The 16270-nt window shown below is 32.0% G+C and overlaps 1 protein-coding gene across 1 annotated transcript; it reads right to left on the bottom strand.

Annotated features, from left to right (window-relative positions):
• Positions 1 to 376: 376 nt before the first annotated feature.
• On the bottom strand, positions 377 to 1198 carry LOC141674844 (uncharacterized). Its single transcript, XM_074481547.1, has 2 exons — positions 989 to 1198; positions 377 to 832 (listed from the first exon to the last, which is right to left on the bottom strand). The coding sequence occupies exons 1-2, from the start codon at positions 1196 to 1198 to the stop codon at positions 377 to 379; spliced, it is 666 nt and encodes a 221-aa protein (XP_074337648.1).
• Positions 1199 to 16270: the final 15072 nt, after the last annotated feature.

The following is a 16270-nucleotide window of genomic DNA, read 5'->3' as shown; positions in this document are numbered from 1 at the left end:
CGGAAGGAAACTAGCCCTTCTTACGTTGTCATTAAAACCCTCAAGCATGTTTGTGCTTGTTTGACCATAGAAAACACCAGTGTCATGGAAAAGTGTCCACCTCTCCACGGGTATTCTGGCAAGATAGTCCATGGCGGGGGGGGGGGGGGAATTTTACCAATCCTTGCCATGTATGTGTCATGTTTCGAGACTTGCGTGGTTGTTCCAGCTTTCCACATCAATTTTTTTAGTTCACCACCAGGGTAATGATGGAAAAAGTTACTTCTGACATGGAGTAGACAGACCCCTATGGATTCATAATGGCTCAGCCAATCCGCTTTGAGGGTCTCGTATTGTACACGCCGGCCTTTTGGCGACAAACATGTCTACGAATACGTTACAAAAACCAAGACCAGTTCTCGTACGTCTCCTCATCAACCAAGCCATAACAAAGAAAAAAATGGTGGTTGTTCGAATCTACACCCATAGCAATAAGTAGCTTGCCCCTATATCTTCCCTTCAAGAAAGTTCCTTCTATTGAAATCACAGGATGCGCATGTTGCCACCCGTCCATCATTGCCTTCAAACACCAAAAGATTCGCTTGTATACGGACGTGCCCCGTTCCTCAGCATGAGGCACGACATCGATCTCAACAATGGTTCCAGGATTTATCTTCATGATGGCTGCAAAAAATATGGGAAGAGCTTGGTATGTTGTAGCCCAACTGTCATAGACTTCCTCAATGGCTATTTGCTTCCCTCTCCACGCTTTATTATACCCCACTATATGGTTGTACTCGTTGTTGATAAGCGGGATAATGGCTTTAATGGGGATTTTTGGTATATCTATTACCTGTTTCACATATCACAGTAAATGTCAAAATATTTCTGTATCAAATATGTAGCGAAGTTGAATAGTTATGTATGTGAAATTACTTACTAGTGGTTTCACAATCTACAAAATCATCCTTGTAGATAACTTCTTGTGATCTTGCAACGGTTGATCAACTATGCATTTGTGTTCCTCTCTATTCATATTTATCCTCCAGTAGCCAGAATCATGCATCAAAGCAGCTCGCATCCTCCAGTTACAGCCCTCCACCCGACATTGTACAATGAGTTGTTCTTTGTTACTCTTTTTCATTTTATATGTATGATCAGTGGAAATATGAACACGCTTCACTGCCAACAAGAGGGTGGCTTTGTCACGGTAACACATTCTTCACTCAGTTCCCCCTGATCGAGGTCTTCATCAACATACATATCATTAGGGTTATCTACTATTGGGGGGATATATTTCTCTGTGCGAAACCATGGAACCCTTGGAACATGATGCTCTTCCCCAAGTATTGGAAATATGCTATGCTACACCGACGGGAGGTTCAGTGGCTGATCAGTACTGTTTCTCATGTTTCCAGACTTGTTGTTTTTATTATGCCATGTTTTCATTACGTATTCAGTTCAGACTTATTTTTATTAGTTCTGGTCACTTTCAGACTTGTTTTTATTATTGCCATGATCTAGTCACTTCCGTTCACAATATTACTTTTCAAAGTGCTTGGTAAATAATATTCAAAAAGTTTAAACTAAAAGAAATTAAAGCTTTCACATTCTGCAAATAACGTTACATGGAAAAAACAGAAAACTAAAATCATACATTAATTAAAACAAAAAAATGAAATGGAAACACAATGACAACATGACCACCATCAACGCTACAGTTCTTCATGGGTCCACAAGGTTAACATAATACTCATCATACTCTCCATCCGCAACCTTCTCTTCCTCGCGTTTCTTGGGATCCTCGATTTCTCTTAATTCCTAAGCCTCTTCCGCATCTGCAACATACTGTGCTATTTCAGCATCTTCTCTTTCAATCATCTCTTCCTGCATTCGATGGTACTTATCATGTATTTCTTCCTTCCCACAAAAAAATTCCTCCTTAATAATGAAACAGTCTTTATAAGACTTCTCAAGTTTATCTGATTCTTCTATGAAGTCGTCTATCAATTTAAAGTTCACCATTCCAAATCCATAGAACTCATCATGATTGGGGACCCTGACTTTACCTTTTCTCTCTTCTCTAGCCTTCATCCTTCGCATCCTTCTCATGAAATTCTCTTGTTCGTACGTGGCTCACTTCTTAGCCTTTTCTTCTTCAATCAATTTCTTCTTAGAAATTTCATTTTTCTTCTTTGGACGAGTACCTGAGAAAAATGTTGTAGAGGTTGCAATTCTTTTCCCCTTATCGGTTTCTAAGATTTTACTTCAATATGAGAGATTATTGTGGTTTTGGGTTACATAGAAGGATGTATTTATAAGCCAAATATGTGGTTGTAATAGGAGATTCAAGATATTAATGGGATAAGTTTACATGTGACTTCTGGCCTAATTCCAGGCTTTCATTTGTATATAATAAAAACACGAAATGACTTGACACTGATACAAGTAAATGCAATGACTTTATTTCATTTTGTTTGTAAAAAGTCAAAACTTTTATCAAATAGTTATATTTTCCTTTGTATTTATTAATATGATTTGACTTGTCATTGCTGTTTTTCATGTGTCCTTCCACATGGACCTTTTCAGTATTTTTTTCTCAAAATTATTAAAATTGCTTGCATGTGATTTCTACTGTGTACTCACGAGATAAGGGTCTATGAGTTATTGTCACATTTCACATGGTTGGAAATAATGACACGTACATCAACAAAATTAACAGCCTTTACATCTTCATTACTTTTTTCATCCACAAGTATTAGGCTTATTAACTTTTCATTATCACCCAACTACTTGCACTATATAAATTTTATACCCTCACACATTTCATCCAAACAATACTACGATGTCATCGTCCACAAATCACAAGTTGCTACGAGAAAGAGATGACGATTATCGTAGTCTTAGGGGAAGCAATCTAGTGGAGTACTTGGCTGGAGTACGCCGAGAATTGGCATTTCGACGTGAAGAATCTGAAAGTCTTACACATGATCTGATTGCGATGAGTGTAAGGGTTCCACTTCGTCATTCCCTATCTACATATCCTCACCCTGAGGAAAATCTTCCTTCGTCTGAATTTAGGCGAAAAGTGGTTAAAGCTGTAACTCGTATTTAGAAGGAAAATAATCGAATGTTGTTGCGTAGGAGTCGTTATTATATGTTTGAACTAGCACAAGATTTAGTTCGTGCTTGTGGTAGAGAGCTTACGGAAGTGGAACAACACACACTATTACAAAATTAGGATTACATTTTCGATCACTACATGTCTGATGAACAAATTTGACTTAAATATTTTCCTTTTTTTATGTTATATTACTACTTTCAACAGTTTCATGAATGTCCCTCCCATTTCATAGTTCCATTTTTAATTTATGAATGAACTATTTCACACTCTTGCAGTTCCATTTTCAGACGGTGTAAATTGCTCTATTTTCAATCTTTTTTGAAATTACTTTTATTTTAAATGCTCACAACACACCAAATGTACGTCTACATCAAACAAAGAACATTTTATAAATTATTTACCACTACACTTCTAAAATTCTTGATTATGAGGCATGGTCAAGAAAAATATATTCCCCCATGATACCTTTTTCCAAGGAACTAAAACCATACAAAAAAATTAAAAATTAATTAAAAAAATGCATACTACAAATAGGTTTACATCACTAGTCAACAAAAAAAGAATTAAACCATAATAATTTTTTGGGAATTAAATATGAGCGTTCCAAAACATGCTCTCACGTAACAATTGCACACTCGGCTCGCATGACACCCTTTTTGAAGCTACAAAAGTCAAATATTTACAACTTTTTTATTAAAATAAAAAATATACACTAAAAATAGGTTTACATGACTCACCAGCAAAATAAAAATTAAACCAAAATAATTTTTTTACAGTTTAATATTAGAGCTCAAAACATGACCTCCACAAGACTTTTTTTACTTCAAAAATAACACACAAGTCACAAACCGGGATGAAAAGAAAAAAATATATATATAAACCCCAGAACGCCACTACTTCAGAGCCTCTAGGGTTGAACCCCAAAAGTAGTGGCGTTATGTACCCTTTTTGGAAGATTTTGGGTGACTGTCCCATAAAAATGAACTTTTCGTTCAAGTGTGCCAAAAAAGTCCCGTAGCCTTAATATAGACCACACACATTATTTAGACATGTATATTTGTGGGGTGGGGTGCGGTGGGGGCATTGTTCTAAAAAGCAACAATCGGCATTGTTCGGTTGAGTAATTTTTCAGTGATTAATCGGATAATCGGAGATTAATTCAGTTAATTAATTAGAGCAATAATTTTTAATAAAATATAAAAATAATTACTACCTCCGTCCCCCTCATTTCTTTACAGTTTTTTTCACATGTTTGACACGCATTTTAAGGCAACTATAAAGTATGTTTCCGTAATTTATTTTTAAAATTTTCTTTTTTTGTATTAAAATTTGAACATTATATTTTTATTTAGAAGAAAAAAAATTAAAAAAAAATTATACAACTACATTTAATAAGAGCATTAAAGTGCGTGCCGAGCCCCCATCCCCCAATGCAAAGAATTGAGGGGGACGGAGGGAGTAATTTATTAAACTAAATATATTATTTTAAGAAAAAAAGTGCAATGATTATTTGGATTTAAAAATCAAATCGACATAACATATTGAAATGATTAATCAGGTGATTAATTGGTAAAATTGGTGATTTTTAGAACATAGGGCGAGGGCTTTTAACCGTAAGTTAGTTATTTGAGAGGTCAAGTATCACATCTATACTATCTATACGGAATGTGGTATAATTTTGTTCAACGGTTATTCCCTTATTTTGATTATTAAAAAAACAAATAAATAGTGTTATATATCTGTTAAACTACTAAATTATTAAACTACTACACACATAGTCTACTCATCCTACTAAACTACAACTTATTCTATTATTAAAAAAAATAAATAAATAGTGTTATATATCAGTTAAACTACTAAATATAGTATACTTATCCAACTAAACTACGATCATTACCCTATTATTTTTATTATAAATTTATAATTATTATATAATTATATAAGTATTTTAAAATTATAATATAACGAGATAAATAAAAATTTTAAATATTAATGTCAACCCGTTCATCACACGGGATTTAAGTTAGTATAAAATAAATTATTAAATTTATTGCCCAGGTTCTCAAATTGATCAATATTTACCCAAAATTGCTAAATTTCGGTGATAAAATTTATGATGTCTTATGACCTCCTTGAAAAGTGGTCAATTTGAGATTCTCCGATTTAAAACCGGCCAAATTGAGACCCCGAATTTTTTTGTCGTAAAATTGAAATTTTGCTATATATATATTTGCCAACTTGAGCCGATATGTCTCATGTATCATGGTTTAGTTCATCCTCTGAATCAAGAAAAAGTAATACGATAGTTTGAGCCAGGATAATCACTTACCACGACAAATCAATTTGTAACATGATATGAACATGGAGAGGCTTTTGATTTTTAATTTGCAAGCATGTAATATATAGTTTCCTCCTATTTAGTAAAACTTTAACAACTGAAGTAGTTGAGCTATAATCAGTATTCAGGGAATAACCAAGGAGTCCACTAGTAAACGAAGCTTTATTACAATGGTTGTTTGCAAGAAGTTGTCCGGAAGGTCCGTTAAGAGTCATACTTTTCACCTGTGTTTAGATTGGCCTACAGTAATTGTGCTCACTTCTCAAGTAAAATTGCAGATTTATAAAAGCTGCTGAAGTGTTCACTATCTGGATCACAATGTTCGTGTGCTTTACAACCTACATTAGTTAGGTAACCAACTCATGTAAAACCGTAAGGCGGTAGAAGAAGGCCCCTCGAGTCCCTCCCTAAAACGAGTTATGATACCATGTTAAGTAACTAATCGCTCTAAAACCTTAAGTGGTAGAGGAAAGCCCGAACAGGATCTTATACTTTTTAACAATTACCTCGAGAAAGGGCACCAGAAGCTACATTGCCTTTTTCTTCTTTTTGGAGCATCATGTCCATAGCTCAAACCCAGGTGAAAGGGTGTTCTATCTTTCCCTACGCATTTTGTTTGGTGCAAGAGAATGCGCATGTCTAACTATAGTCATGTTCGTAGTCACAATAACGCTTATTTACAATTTTTATGCTCCTTGAATAGTTGATTTGTCTCACTATTAAGTTACATCACAATCTGTGACAATTGTTAATGTTCCGCCGGTAGTACAACCAGTTAACATGACATAACCAGAACAGCGGGTAAGCTATACCAGAGTGCTTCTGCTTCATGTTTGCATTAATAATCTTTATTAATAAGAGAAACCTCTTTTAATGTAGTTTGGTTTCACTTATTTGTTGGTACCACTAGACCTGGCAAAATGGGTCTATATCCGAATAACCGAACCGAAATCTATGGATCCGAGATCCGAATTATATAATCCGATAATTATCCGAAAATCAAATTAAACCGATCTGAAAATTATCCGAACCGAAAATTTAACCGAAAATAATCTAAAATACTAGATCCGATTATAAATTGGAACCGAACAAAACCGATTCATATAATATTCGAACAGAAGATGATCCGAAATAAGCAAATTTCATACTTAAATGTATCTTATATTCGTGATAATTTAATTATTTAATTATAAAATAATGTAAAAGTACATTATATTATATTAAAAGTACTACATTTAATAAAAAAATATTTTTTTAAGTCTCAAAACATGAAAAAATAAATAAGTTAAGATTCGAAATATCCGAACCGAATTTAATTCGAACCGAATTTTGTCCGATTTTTATCCGAATTGCATCCGTTTTTTATCTGAATTAGACCCGAACCGAATTACATCCGATCCGATCCGAATGACCTCGAGTTATATCATAATCCGAAAGTAGAACCGATCCGAAATAGATTCGATCCGAAACCGATCCGGTTATCCGATTTACCAGGTCTAGGTACCACTATCTTTTGATTTCACTTTTTATGATTTTTGATTTCTACATGACTTATAATTCTATATATATTATTTTTACCCGTTTTTTCTTTATTAATAAACTTTTTAAGTGATACTTTGGTTTCACTTATTTTTTGGTTCTAACACCTTTTGGTTTCACCTTTTATGATTCATGTTATAACTCTAAGTATAGTATTTTTATCATTTTTGATTTCTATATGACTTATAATTCTATATATATTATTTTTACCCGTTTTTCTTTATTAATAAACTTTTTAAGTGGTATTTTGGTTGCACTCATATTTTGGTTCTAACGCCTATTGATTTCACTCTTATGATTTATGTTATAACTCTAAGCGTATTATTTTTATCTTTTTTAATTATTCATGTTATAACTCTATGTGTATTGTTTTTTATCCTTTTTGATTTTCTATACGACTTATAATTCTACTAGGGACTCTTTGCCCGCGCTACGCGCGCTCCAAATTTCTTCAATTTTAAATTTTTTTTTCTCGAAATTTGTAATTTTTATAACATAAACGGTTATCTTCTAGTATTATTTAATTTATTTATTACAGTTATTTAGGTTTCGTTTATTTTGAAATATAAAATTGATATTATAGTTTAACGTTAAATCTCAGTATTTTATTTTAGTTTTCTTTCTCTCACATTTTAACCAATTAAAAGTCTCTTAACTCATATTTTAACATTTCTCTTTTACGTTTTTAGTAGTCAGTATTTTAATAATTTGTACAACAAAATTGAGTATATATTTTTTTAAATTAAATACTTTTTAAAAAAACCCAGTAAATATTTTTTTTGTCCGCTAACACAAAAATTCGTCCATAACTTATATAATTTTAACTATATTATGAAAAATGCCAAAGTCTTACTTAAAAAAATGCTAATGTCTTAATTTTTAAAGTTGTAAAAATTTATGTATTATATTCAAAAATGATGTAATATATTATAATTATAAAATTAGTAATCATTATTTTTTTCTCCGCTAACACAACATTCTGTCCACAACTCATATAACTTAAAATTTATTCTAAGAATTATGCAAAATTCAAATATTTTCAACATATTTCATTTGATTTTTTACGTAATTAAATTAAATTAGTTTTATATTATTTAGTGATACAATAAAAAAAATTATTGATTCATAGAAAGGATTTTGTTTTCTCGCAAACACTTAAATTCGTCCACAGCTCATATAATTTTCATTGTATTCTAAAAAATGCCAAAAGCTTATTTTTTTACATTTTCCTAAATTATGTAATATATTTTTATTACAAAATTGTTAATCAATATTTTTCTAATAATTTTAAATTTATTCTAATAATTATGTAAAATTCAAATATTTTCAACATATCTCATTTGATTTATTACGTAATTAAATTAAATAATTTTTAAATTGTTTAGTGATACAATAAAAATATATTTATTGGTTCATTCCTAAATTATTATTAAAAAATTTAAATGCTGTATTCATTCCTAAATTAAAATTAGGAATGGTGAGAAGTAAGGAAGTATCGTCATGAATAATTATTCGAAAGTAGATATTTTCTTAAAATGGTATTTTATTATTTATTCATTTATCTCAAATTATTTAATAAAATTGACAAAATGACGTATTTCTTAACAGATAATGTTTTCCATCTTTAAAAGTATAAGATAAAATTTTACTTTAGAAGCAAAACATGCATGTAATACCTCTTTTGTAAATCTGCCCATCTTTTAAATTATCGAAATTTAAAATTATAATGTCAGTAACAAATCTAATAATTTTAAGTTTCAAGTAAGTGTTTTGGTTTCTAAAAAGGTAACATAATAAATTAATTTAGATATGATAAAAATGACATAAATTTCATTAATCAACAATCATGCACATATTAAAAGATTAAATGTAAAAACTAATACTTCAAAAATTTTATTTGAACATATTAAATAATCTTCAAACAGCCTCTAATTTTTACAATAAAGTAAACTCCCTTGTTAGAGACTCTGAACTCACTTATTTCTTTCATTGTGTACTTTCCACATTTTATCAGTATTATCTAATAGTAATTATTCATTGTTATTTTAATTTTAATAATTAATTATTTTATATATTTTAGAATAAATTTATGAGATATATGAATCAACAATCTAACTTGTATCCTTCCTTAACTCATTAATTCATAATTAAAATAAACACTATTTTTATAGTCAATATTTTATAACGGAGAATACGGGGAAAGGCTTGTTTCCAGACTTGAAATTAGTCCATCTCCTCTAGCTGATTATCACATGTGAAAACAGTACCACCTTCAAGAAAAATCACTCTCCCATTAAAAAAGTACTACCTTCAAGAAAAATAACTCTCCCATAAAAAAAATCTTCCTCGATATCTACCCCGGCAGAACATCAACATTGAGAGCAACTATTAAGTTCAATATATATTCTCATCCGGAGCACCCATTTGACCCAAGCGAAGTCTTAGATCTAGTACAAAATAAAATTAACACCATAAACTGACTTAAACTACTGTCTGACAAACATACTTACCCTTGAGGTAGCCATTCATAATTATTCAGACTCGAACTAAATATACACCAAACAAAAAGCCAAAAGAATAGAATTTACAGTACCAGCTGAGAACATGAGCTCGAATTATTTGACCACGATTCATTTCCGCCATCTTATCCCACATCTTGTAGCCGCTTATCCTCAGCACTGTCAAACATTAGTATAGTAGGTGTCTCTTCTATGGTCTTGTGATTGTCGTCGTGTTTTCATTATCATTTGAGTCGAGTAATATAGTGCCTTCTGTTTAATTATAAGAGCGTCGAAAATAGCCTTCTCACTTGCACAAATCAATCAGAATAAATACTTTGTCCGAAAGACATCTAAAAAGTAAATAGTGTGTAAAATATGGAAAACGAAGGACAGACAAATAAATTTTAGTAAACGTGTTCCCACTGTTGAAATATTTAATTTTAGATCTTCAAAGCAAACATGAGGTCTTCCTTTGTCAACACATCCAGATTGTCAGCTGTTGGTTGCACCATGGCCACCTTGGCGATAGCCTTGTTCTTTGACAACCACCCTCCAGGAATACACCTACTATCTTTCCATCCTTGATCCACTATGAACCAAACTTAGGATTCTCCGTTTCACCAAAGATTACTGCATCACCAACATTGTCACCATAGAGTTACCATGAGAGTTTGAAAGAATTGAACGTGAATAGAAGAATAGAAGGTAGTCATATTCATCAATTATTTTTCCCTGTTTACTTGCAAAAATTGCACGTAGTTCACTTGTTTTTTAATCTTTGTTTACTTTGAAATTATACTATTTGAAATTAATAATTTTGTTAAAAAACTGTTGCTCAGGACACAGAGATCAAAATAACAGTCACTTATCATGAAATATCATATATGACAAAATTTGAATTTTTATGAAAAAGAATTGAACTTCTTTTTTAATTCCATAAACAACCTGGGCAGCCGGATTTTCTAATAGAAGTCCTTTATTCCATAAATCATGTTGATATGTGTCACTAAGGGTTGTGTCTTTCCTGCATGTAGTAGTAAATCACTTTCCCTCACAAACTCTAATGTATCATCCTCATTTTAAATAGTCATCAGAAGTCAAAGAAAAGTATGTAATCCATAAACTATTTTTATGACATTATATTTTGTCCAGTCTAATATAGTGAAAGAGATTTTCTCTACATGAATATCTTTTTGTAGTAGACTAACACTGTATCAAGGCGGGTCTGGAGATACTTCTGTCATTATAACCATAAGCTAGGAAATCCTCCAATCCTTCTGCAGGAAAATCTAAAGGATGCAATACTTATCTACATCTTAATTCATTTCTTAAATTTTTTGTGCTTAAATGAGGTCAAATTATTAAAATATAATCATACTAACAATGGCAAGGTGAAGTCATCTTTTTAATTATATCCTCCTGAAACATAGAAACCAAGTACATTTCATAGTATGAAGGCTACTGAGCAACCAACATACTAATCTAGCACTGCAACCAACTTACTGAGCAACCAACTAACTGATTAGTTATCTAAGGACATCACATTAAAAATCCTTAGAGTGGCCAAGACTCTTGCCCATAAACCTTTTCCACCATTTGTAAGGTTTCACTCAATTTTTTTTATAAATTTTATTTGTATAGGAAGTAGTATATATGATTTGTTGAATATTCCCATTAGTATGATATTAATATCACTGCATATTCGGAAAAAGTATATTTAAGCTAACCATTATTTGTTACCTTCATTACTATATCACAACCTGCCATCAGTTCACCTTTGAAGTAAAGCTCTGGAATATTGAAAATGGAGCTTTTAATTAAAAAGAAGAATCAGGGTCGTATACAACATATGTAAAGTTGTGTAGTTATGAGAGAAGCATGTGGACCTCGACATGAGATGCTGTTATGAGAAGACCTACCAGACAACAACCTAAAATCCAAAATTTTATAAAATCTAGATATTGAACTCAAAATAGCAAATCAACCTAAAATCTAAAATTTGAACTCAAAAGAAGCTCAACAACAAATAAATGCATACCAACCTTAAATCTAAAATTGGACTCAAAAACAGCTCAAACATCTCGTCTTTAAATAGAAGACACATTTATAATTATGTAACGGATATCAAAGAACAGATACAAAAAGTTGAGTTCAGCTTCTTACCTATATGGACCAATTTGAACCATTGACAGCCGGTTTTAAGCCATTCACAACCTGTTTTGATCCATTTACTGTCCATGCATGTTCAACTGATATTGAATTTTTTTCCATTATAAAAATTAACTGCACTGGAAGATGGAGCAAACAAATATACCTCGAACTTGAGCTTCAATACGATTCTCCTCAATCTGTTCCTCCTTGAATTGTTTAAGGAAGGGCAAGGATCATTTTTGGCAAGGACCATTGTAACTGGACCTGCTAAAAGAGTTTAGGTGGGTTCAATCATCCTTGTTTAGAAATACTATAGGGTTGATGTTCAAGTTCGATACCCGCATTATCTACACAGGCCCGTTACTTTAGAACACTCACACAATGCATATTATGTGCAGTGGCAGTACATGTAAAGAAGGGTTTTTCTTTAATATTTATCAATCAGATAGATAGAATTGGCAGTAATTTAGAATCTATCCTGTATCATTATCTCTTCTCATAACATTGTGTTATAATGTGATTCTTAGCTGCAGAATGTAGATTTTTTAACTTGCAAGCGGTAATGGACTTTTACTATACTGCAGTAACCCTTTTTATATCTCCATATACTATATATGTAGGCATATGCATCAAGAGAAGGTGGCGGAAATATTCAGGAACTTATCAAATTGTGTAGCTACTTTGCTCGTAATTTAGAGCAACAGATTAAAAAGCTTACTGCAAAATTTAAATAACAGGATTCACCCAACGTTGAGTTTGTCATTGTTAGTTGATTTAATTCATTACACATATAGTATTTGTAAAGATATATTAGTAGCTTATGTGTTTTCTTACGCGTCTTGTAGAGTGGCATTTGCAGCTTTAGCACCTTTAGAGCTAATAAATGGATAAAATTGTTTGGTAATGCTTTAGGTAAGCTTTGTCCCTGAAAACAGAAAGTTATATTTATGAGATACATCTTCAAAGAAAATTCAAGCCGGGTTAATTAAGGGTGTCATACATACATACCTTATGTTCTAGAAAAATATGCACATGTTCAGTTTTAACTACAATACTTATATCCAGAAAAATAATTACGTTGTTATGAGTGAAACATATGAGGTTAGTTCAAAAACTAACCTTGAAGTGGATTTTGTTGCCAAGAGTAGCATAAGTAGGAAACTCGCGATCTACAGTGCTGGCTCCAATGGTGAATTGCCAGGGAGCTATGTTAGTTATTGTACCTACCTGAGAACCTGAATTTCCAGGTGATAAAACAACTGGTATGTTTAACAGCATGAAAAGAGCCAATGGGTTCTCTTTTAAGTTGGACCTTCTTAGAACAAATTATGAGGTTCTGATTCTATATCTTCATGATTATTCACTTCAAACTCATATATTTGCCATTGGAGGCTTCTTTTTAAATTTAGCGAAATCCCCAAGCAAAATATCTAGCAAAATAGCAAGTAATATGTTCAATAGTTGCAGTAACTGGAGTATTAGAATGATAAAACAGTCTCAAAACCTAACTGGCAGTCCAACAGAAGTTTATAAATGTTACTTGCCTCCAATGAAGTTACCCATTTTCTAGCATTTTTTCTCAGAGAACACTTTTTCTTTAAATTCTTCAATAAGGTTTCATAAAGCACAAACTGCAAGAAAGGATTGGTCTACATGTCCTGGTGAGAGCAATCATCAATCATTGAGTAATATGTATTAGTGATACTTTTTACCTACCATGATCAATGTAGGTTAAACACATTTCCATAATCCTCATAATTTAGATTCATCATAATTTTCCCGAATTTATAAAAATTAAATATTTCACTTTAGGATATGGCATACATATCTCAATACAATCTAGCTATGATGGATCACCAACGGATAAACAGTGCAGAACAAGATATTTATTACTAATGTTTTACTTATAAACAGTGTAAAACTGCTACCTTCTTAGTAGCAGCAATTCTTCTGTAATGAGACTAATGAGCTTCAAAAAAGGCTTTCTTCTGTGCAACAAACCCTGGTTGTGCATTTCTCTCCGCCTCTTCGACATGGCTTCGTTGGGTACACCAGAAGTATAAGAGAAAGCAGGAGGATCAAGCAAGTTGAATCTCCCGTAGATTTTTAGTTTTTGAATTCAAATTGAATTTAAAAATATATGCAAATATAATGTTAATGAAATTATTGAAAAGTAGATAAAAGTGTCATAACTCTGTGCCGTCAATCTAATTTAATGAAATTTTGAGTTCACATGACCGGACATTAATAAAATTAGGACGAATAACTCGTACAACTAACAATAAACATTTTTAGTTAGGATTTTTTTAAATAAATCTTTCACGCTTTCATTAATGCATAAAATTATATGCTATTGCAGCAAAAACATGAGCTGGAATGGAACCATAATAAAATACCAAAATCAAAAGCCATAATTGCTAATAACAATTAACTATTTAAATTAAGATCAAACTAAAAAACTCACGATTGAGATATATAAGTGCTGGCGTGTAGCCGATGTTAAGTATGAGAATAAATCCAATAAATGCCTCTGCCGCTATCCAATACCAGTATGAATTAGAAACCTCGAGACTTTAAGATTGCAACTCCAATGGTCTCAGCTTCATCTGTATTTAACTGTTTCAAAAATAAATATTTCCAAAATGACCCACTTCTTTCGAGAAAGTTTTTAGTTCATCTCTGTTTCAATCACAATGCATTACAATAACTATCCTACAATTACAAAAATTATCCCCAAATCAACAACCAAAATCTATATCAAATCTAATATGCCTAATATATATACACATATGTATATCACTACGTATGTGCATAAACACTGAAAGTGATTAGAACAGTGCTTTTTTTCATTGCTAAATTAAAATACTGCTTTCTGTTTTTACCTCTTTTCAGATGCAGCTGCTTAGATTTTGTTGCGTTCAAATTGCTTGACAATGCCATACAAAATCGAGGTATTCCATCTTATCATCTACATTTATTCCATAAGATATAGATTTACATTAGGAAACAAAAAGGGCTATTTTAATTGTTTATTAAAGCTTTCTCAAGTAGAGAGAAACGTTAAATTGTTATCTCTGAACAGGCAATCCTTGAGTCTGAGAAACCACCTCAGAACGGGTATGATCATCATTTCCATGTGTAAGTTCTTCGGTTGGAACAATATCTTTAGTTGTATTCTTTGCTCAAAATTCACACATAAAGTTAACATCCATTCCCTAAGCAATTCAGTCCAGTTCAGATTCAATGTATAGTGCCAAGAAATACCATAAACACAAACCATTAATTACTTCTTAAAACTAAATCCAAAATGATTAGCATTAATTGACAACACCTTATGTTATTCCCAGTGGACTAACAATAAGATTTACAGAAGGGGGTTGAATGTAAATCTCAAAACTTTTTCAAGTTTTGAGTAGTTTCTAAGGCTAAGTGTTTTAGTGAGCAAATGTGTGTGAATGGCTTGAAGCTTATACAGACAGATATATATTCAAACACAAATGTAGAGAACACAAAGAACTTAAAAACTTTTCTGGTGGATTTGTTGTTCCACCAGAGATGTGTTATTTCAGAAAATCTGTGATTCAAAGAATTAAATCACAGTTGCTTCCTAGTACAAACTAGATGATTTTCTCTCTGGATTTTTCTAAACAGCTTTGGAAAATTCACACCTAATTACTAGCTGCTACTTGGTTTATATATCACCAAGTTTACAAGTGAAGACAAAACTGTAAAATACAATTAAAAAGGCTCTTCACATGTTTCTTCTTCATTTCTCTATCCAATGCAATTTAGGCTTAGCTGTTAATCATTGAATACTTCCGTGTTTGCACCAGAATGGAAATGCTGCATTTTCTTGATTCCTCCTAGAGGCTTCCACATTCCAGTTTGTCTCTGTCAACCCATGTGCCTCTGTCAGCTTATGAATTGTCACTATCAACTGCTAATGAACTAAGCATCCGTTGAAGCTTTCATCCGTTGATGCCTTATCCGTTGATGCCTTATCCATTGAAGCTTTATCCGTTGATGCATTAGCAGTTGAAGTCTTTATCCGTTGAAGCACTTATCCGTTGATGGATATTATCCGTTGAAGCTTTAGAGACATCCGTTGAAGCTTTGTTTCTTATCCGTTGAAGGTCTTCAATATCAGTTGATACTTCTTCACTTATACAAAATTACAAGGCATGAAATATTTATAATTAGCCCTCCTATTTGCATATCCTCTAGTAGTCAACATGACTGATAATTTCCTACAACATCTAAGAATTACAACTTGAATCCAGAGAATGAAATGTGCTACAATACAAAACTTATTGCTAAGTAAAGCTACTCCTTCAACGGATAGCCAAGATGGTCTTATCCGTTGAGGCTACAAACACTAGATTTCTACTTAAGTATTTTGTTTAACTTATCATTAAACTAATACACATATTCCTAACAATCTCCCCCTATTTATGTCTACTAGAACTGAAGGCATAAATTTGGGTTTAGCTTGATGATAACAAAACACTTGACAAATATATTAACTGTAATAAAGCAGAAATTCAAAAGTGCGGCAAAAATGTGTATGCTGAGATGGAATTGAAGAATTACATTGTTTCCAAGGGTGCTCCTTTAGCTTGAGCAGATTAATTTCTTTTC

Source organism: Apium graveolens, chromosome 7, assembly GCF_009905375.1.
Source record: "Apium graveolens cultivar Ventura chromosome 7, ASM990537v1, whole genome shotgun sequence".
Taxonomy (NCBI): Eukaryota; Viridiplantae; Streptophyta; class Magnoliopsida; order Apiales; family Apiaceae; genus Apium; species Apium graveolens.
The sequence above is the reverse complement of the archived record's forward strand: the minus strand, read 5'-3'. Positions and strand labels throughout refer to the sequence as shown.

What these genes read in the sequence shown, in the direction of transcription:
- LOC141674844 (XM_074481547.1), bottom strand. Translation starts at nt 1,198, where the DNA reads ATGTGTTACCGTGACAAAGCCACCCTCTTGTTGGCAGTGAAGCGTGTT. An exon ending in GAGAGGAACACAAATGCATA is followed by an intron (nt 833 to 988) that starts GTTGATCAACCG and finishes TATGTGAAACAG; the next exon opens with GTAATAGATATACCAAAAAT.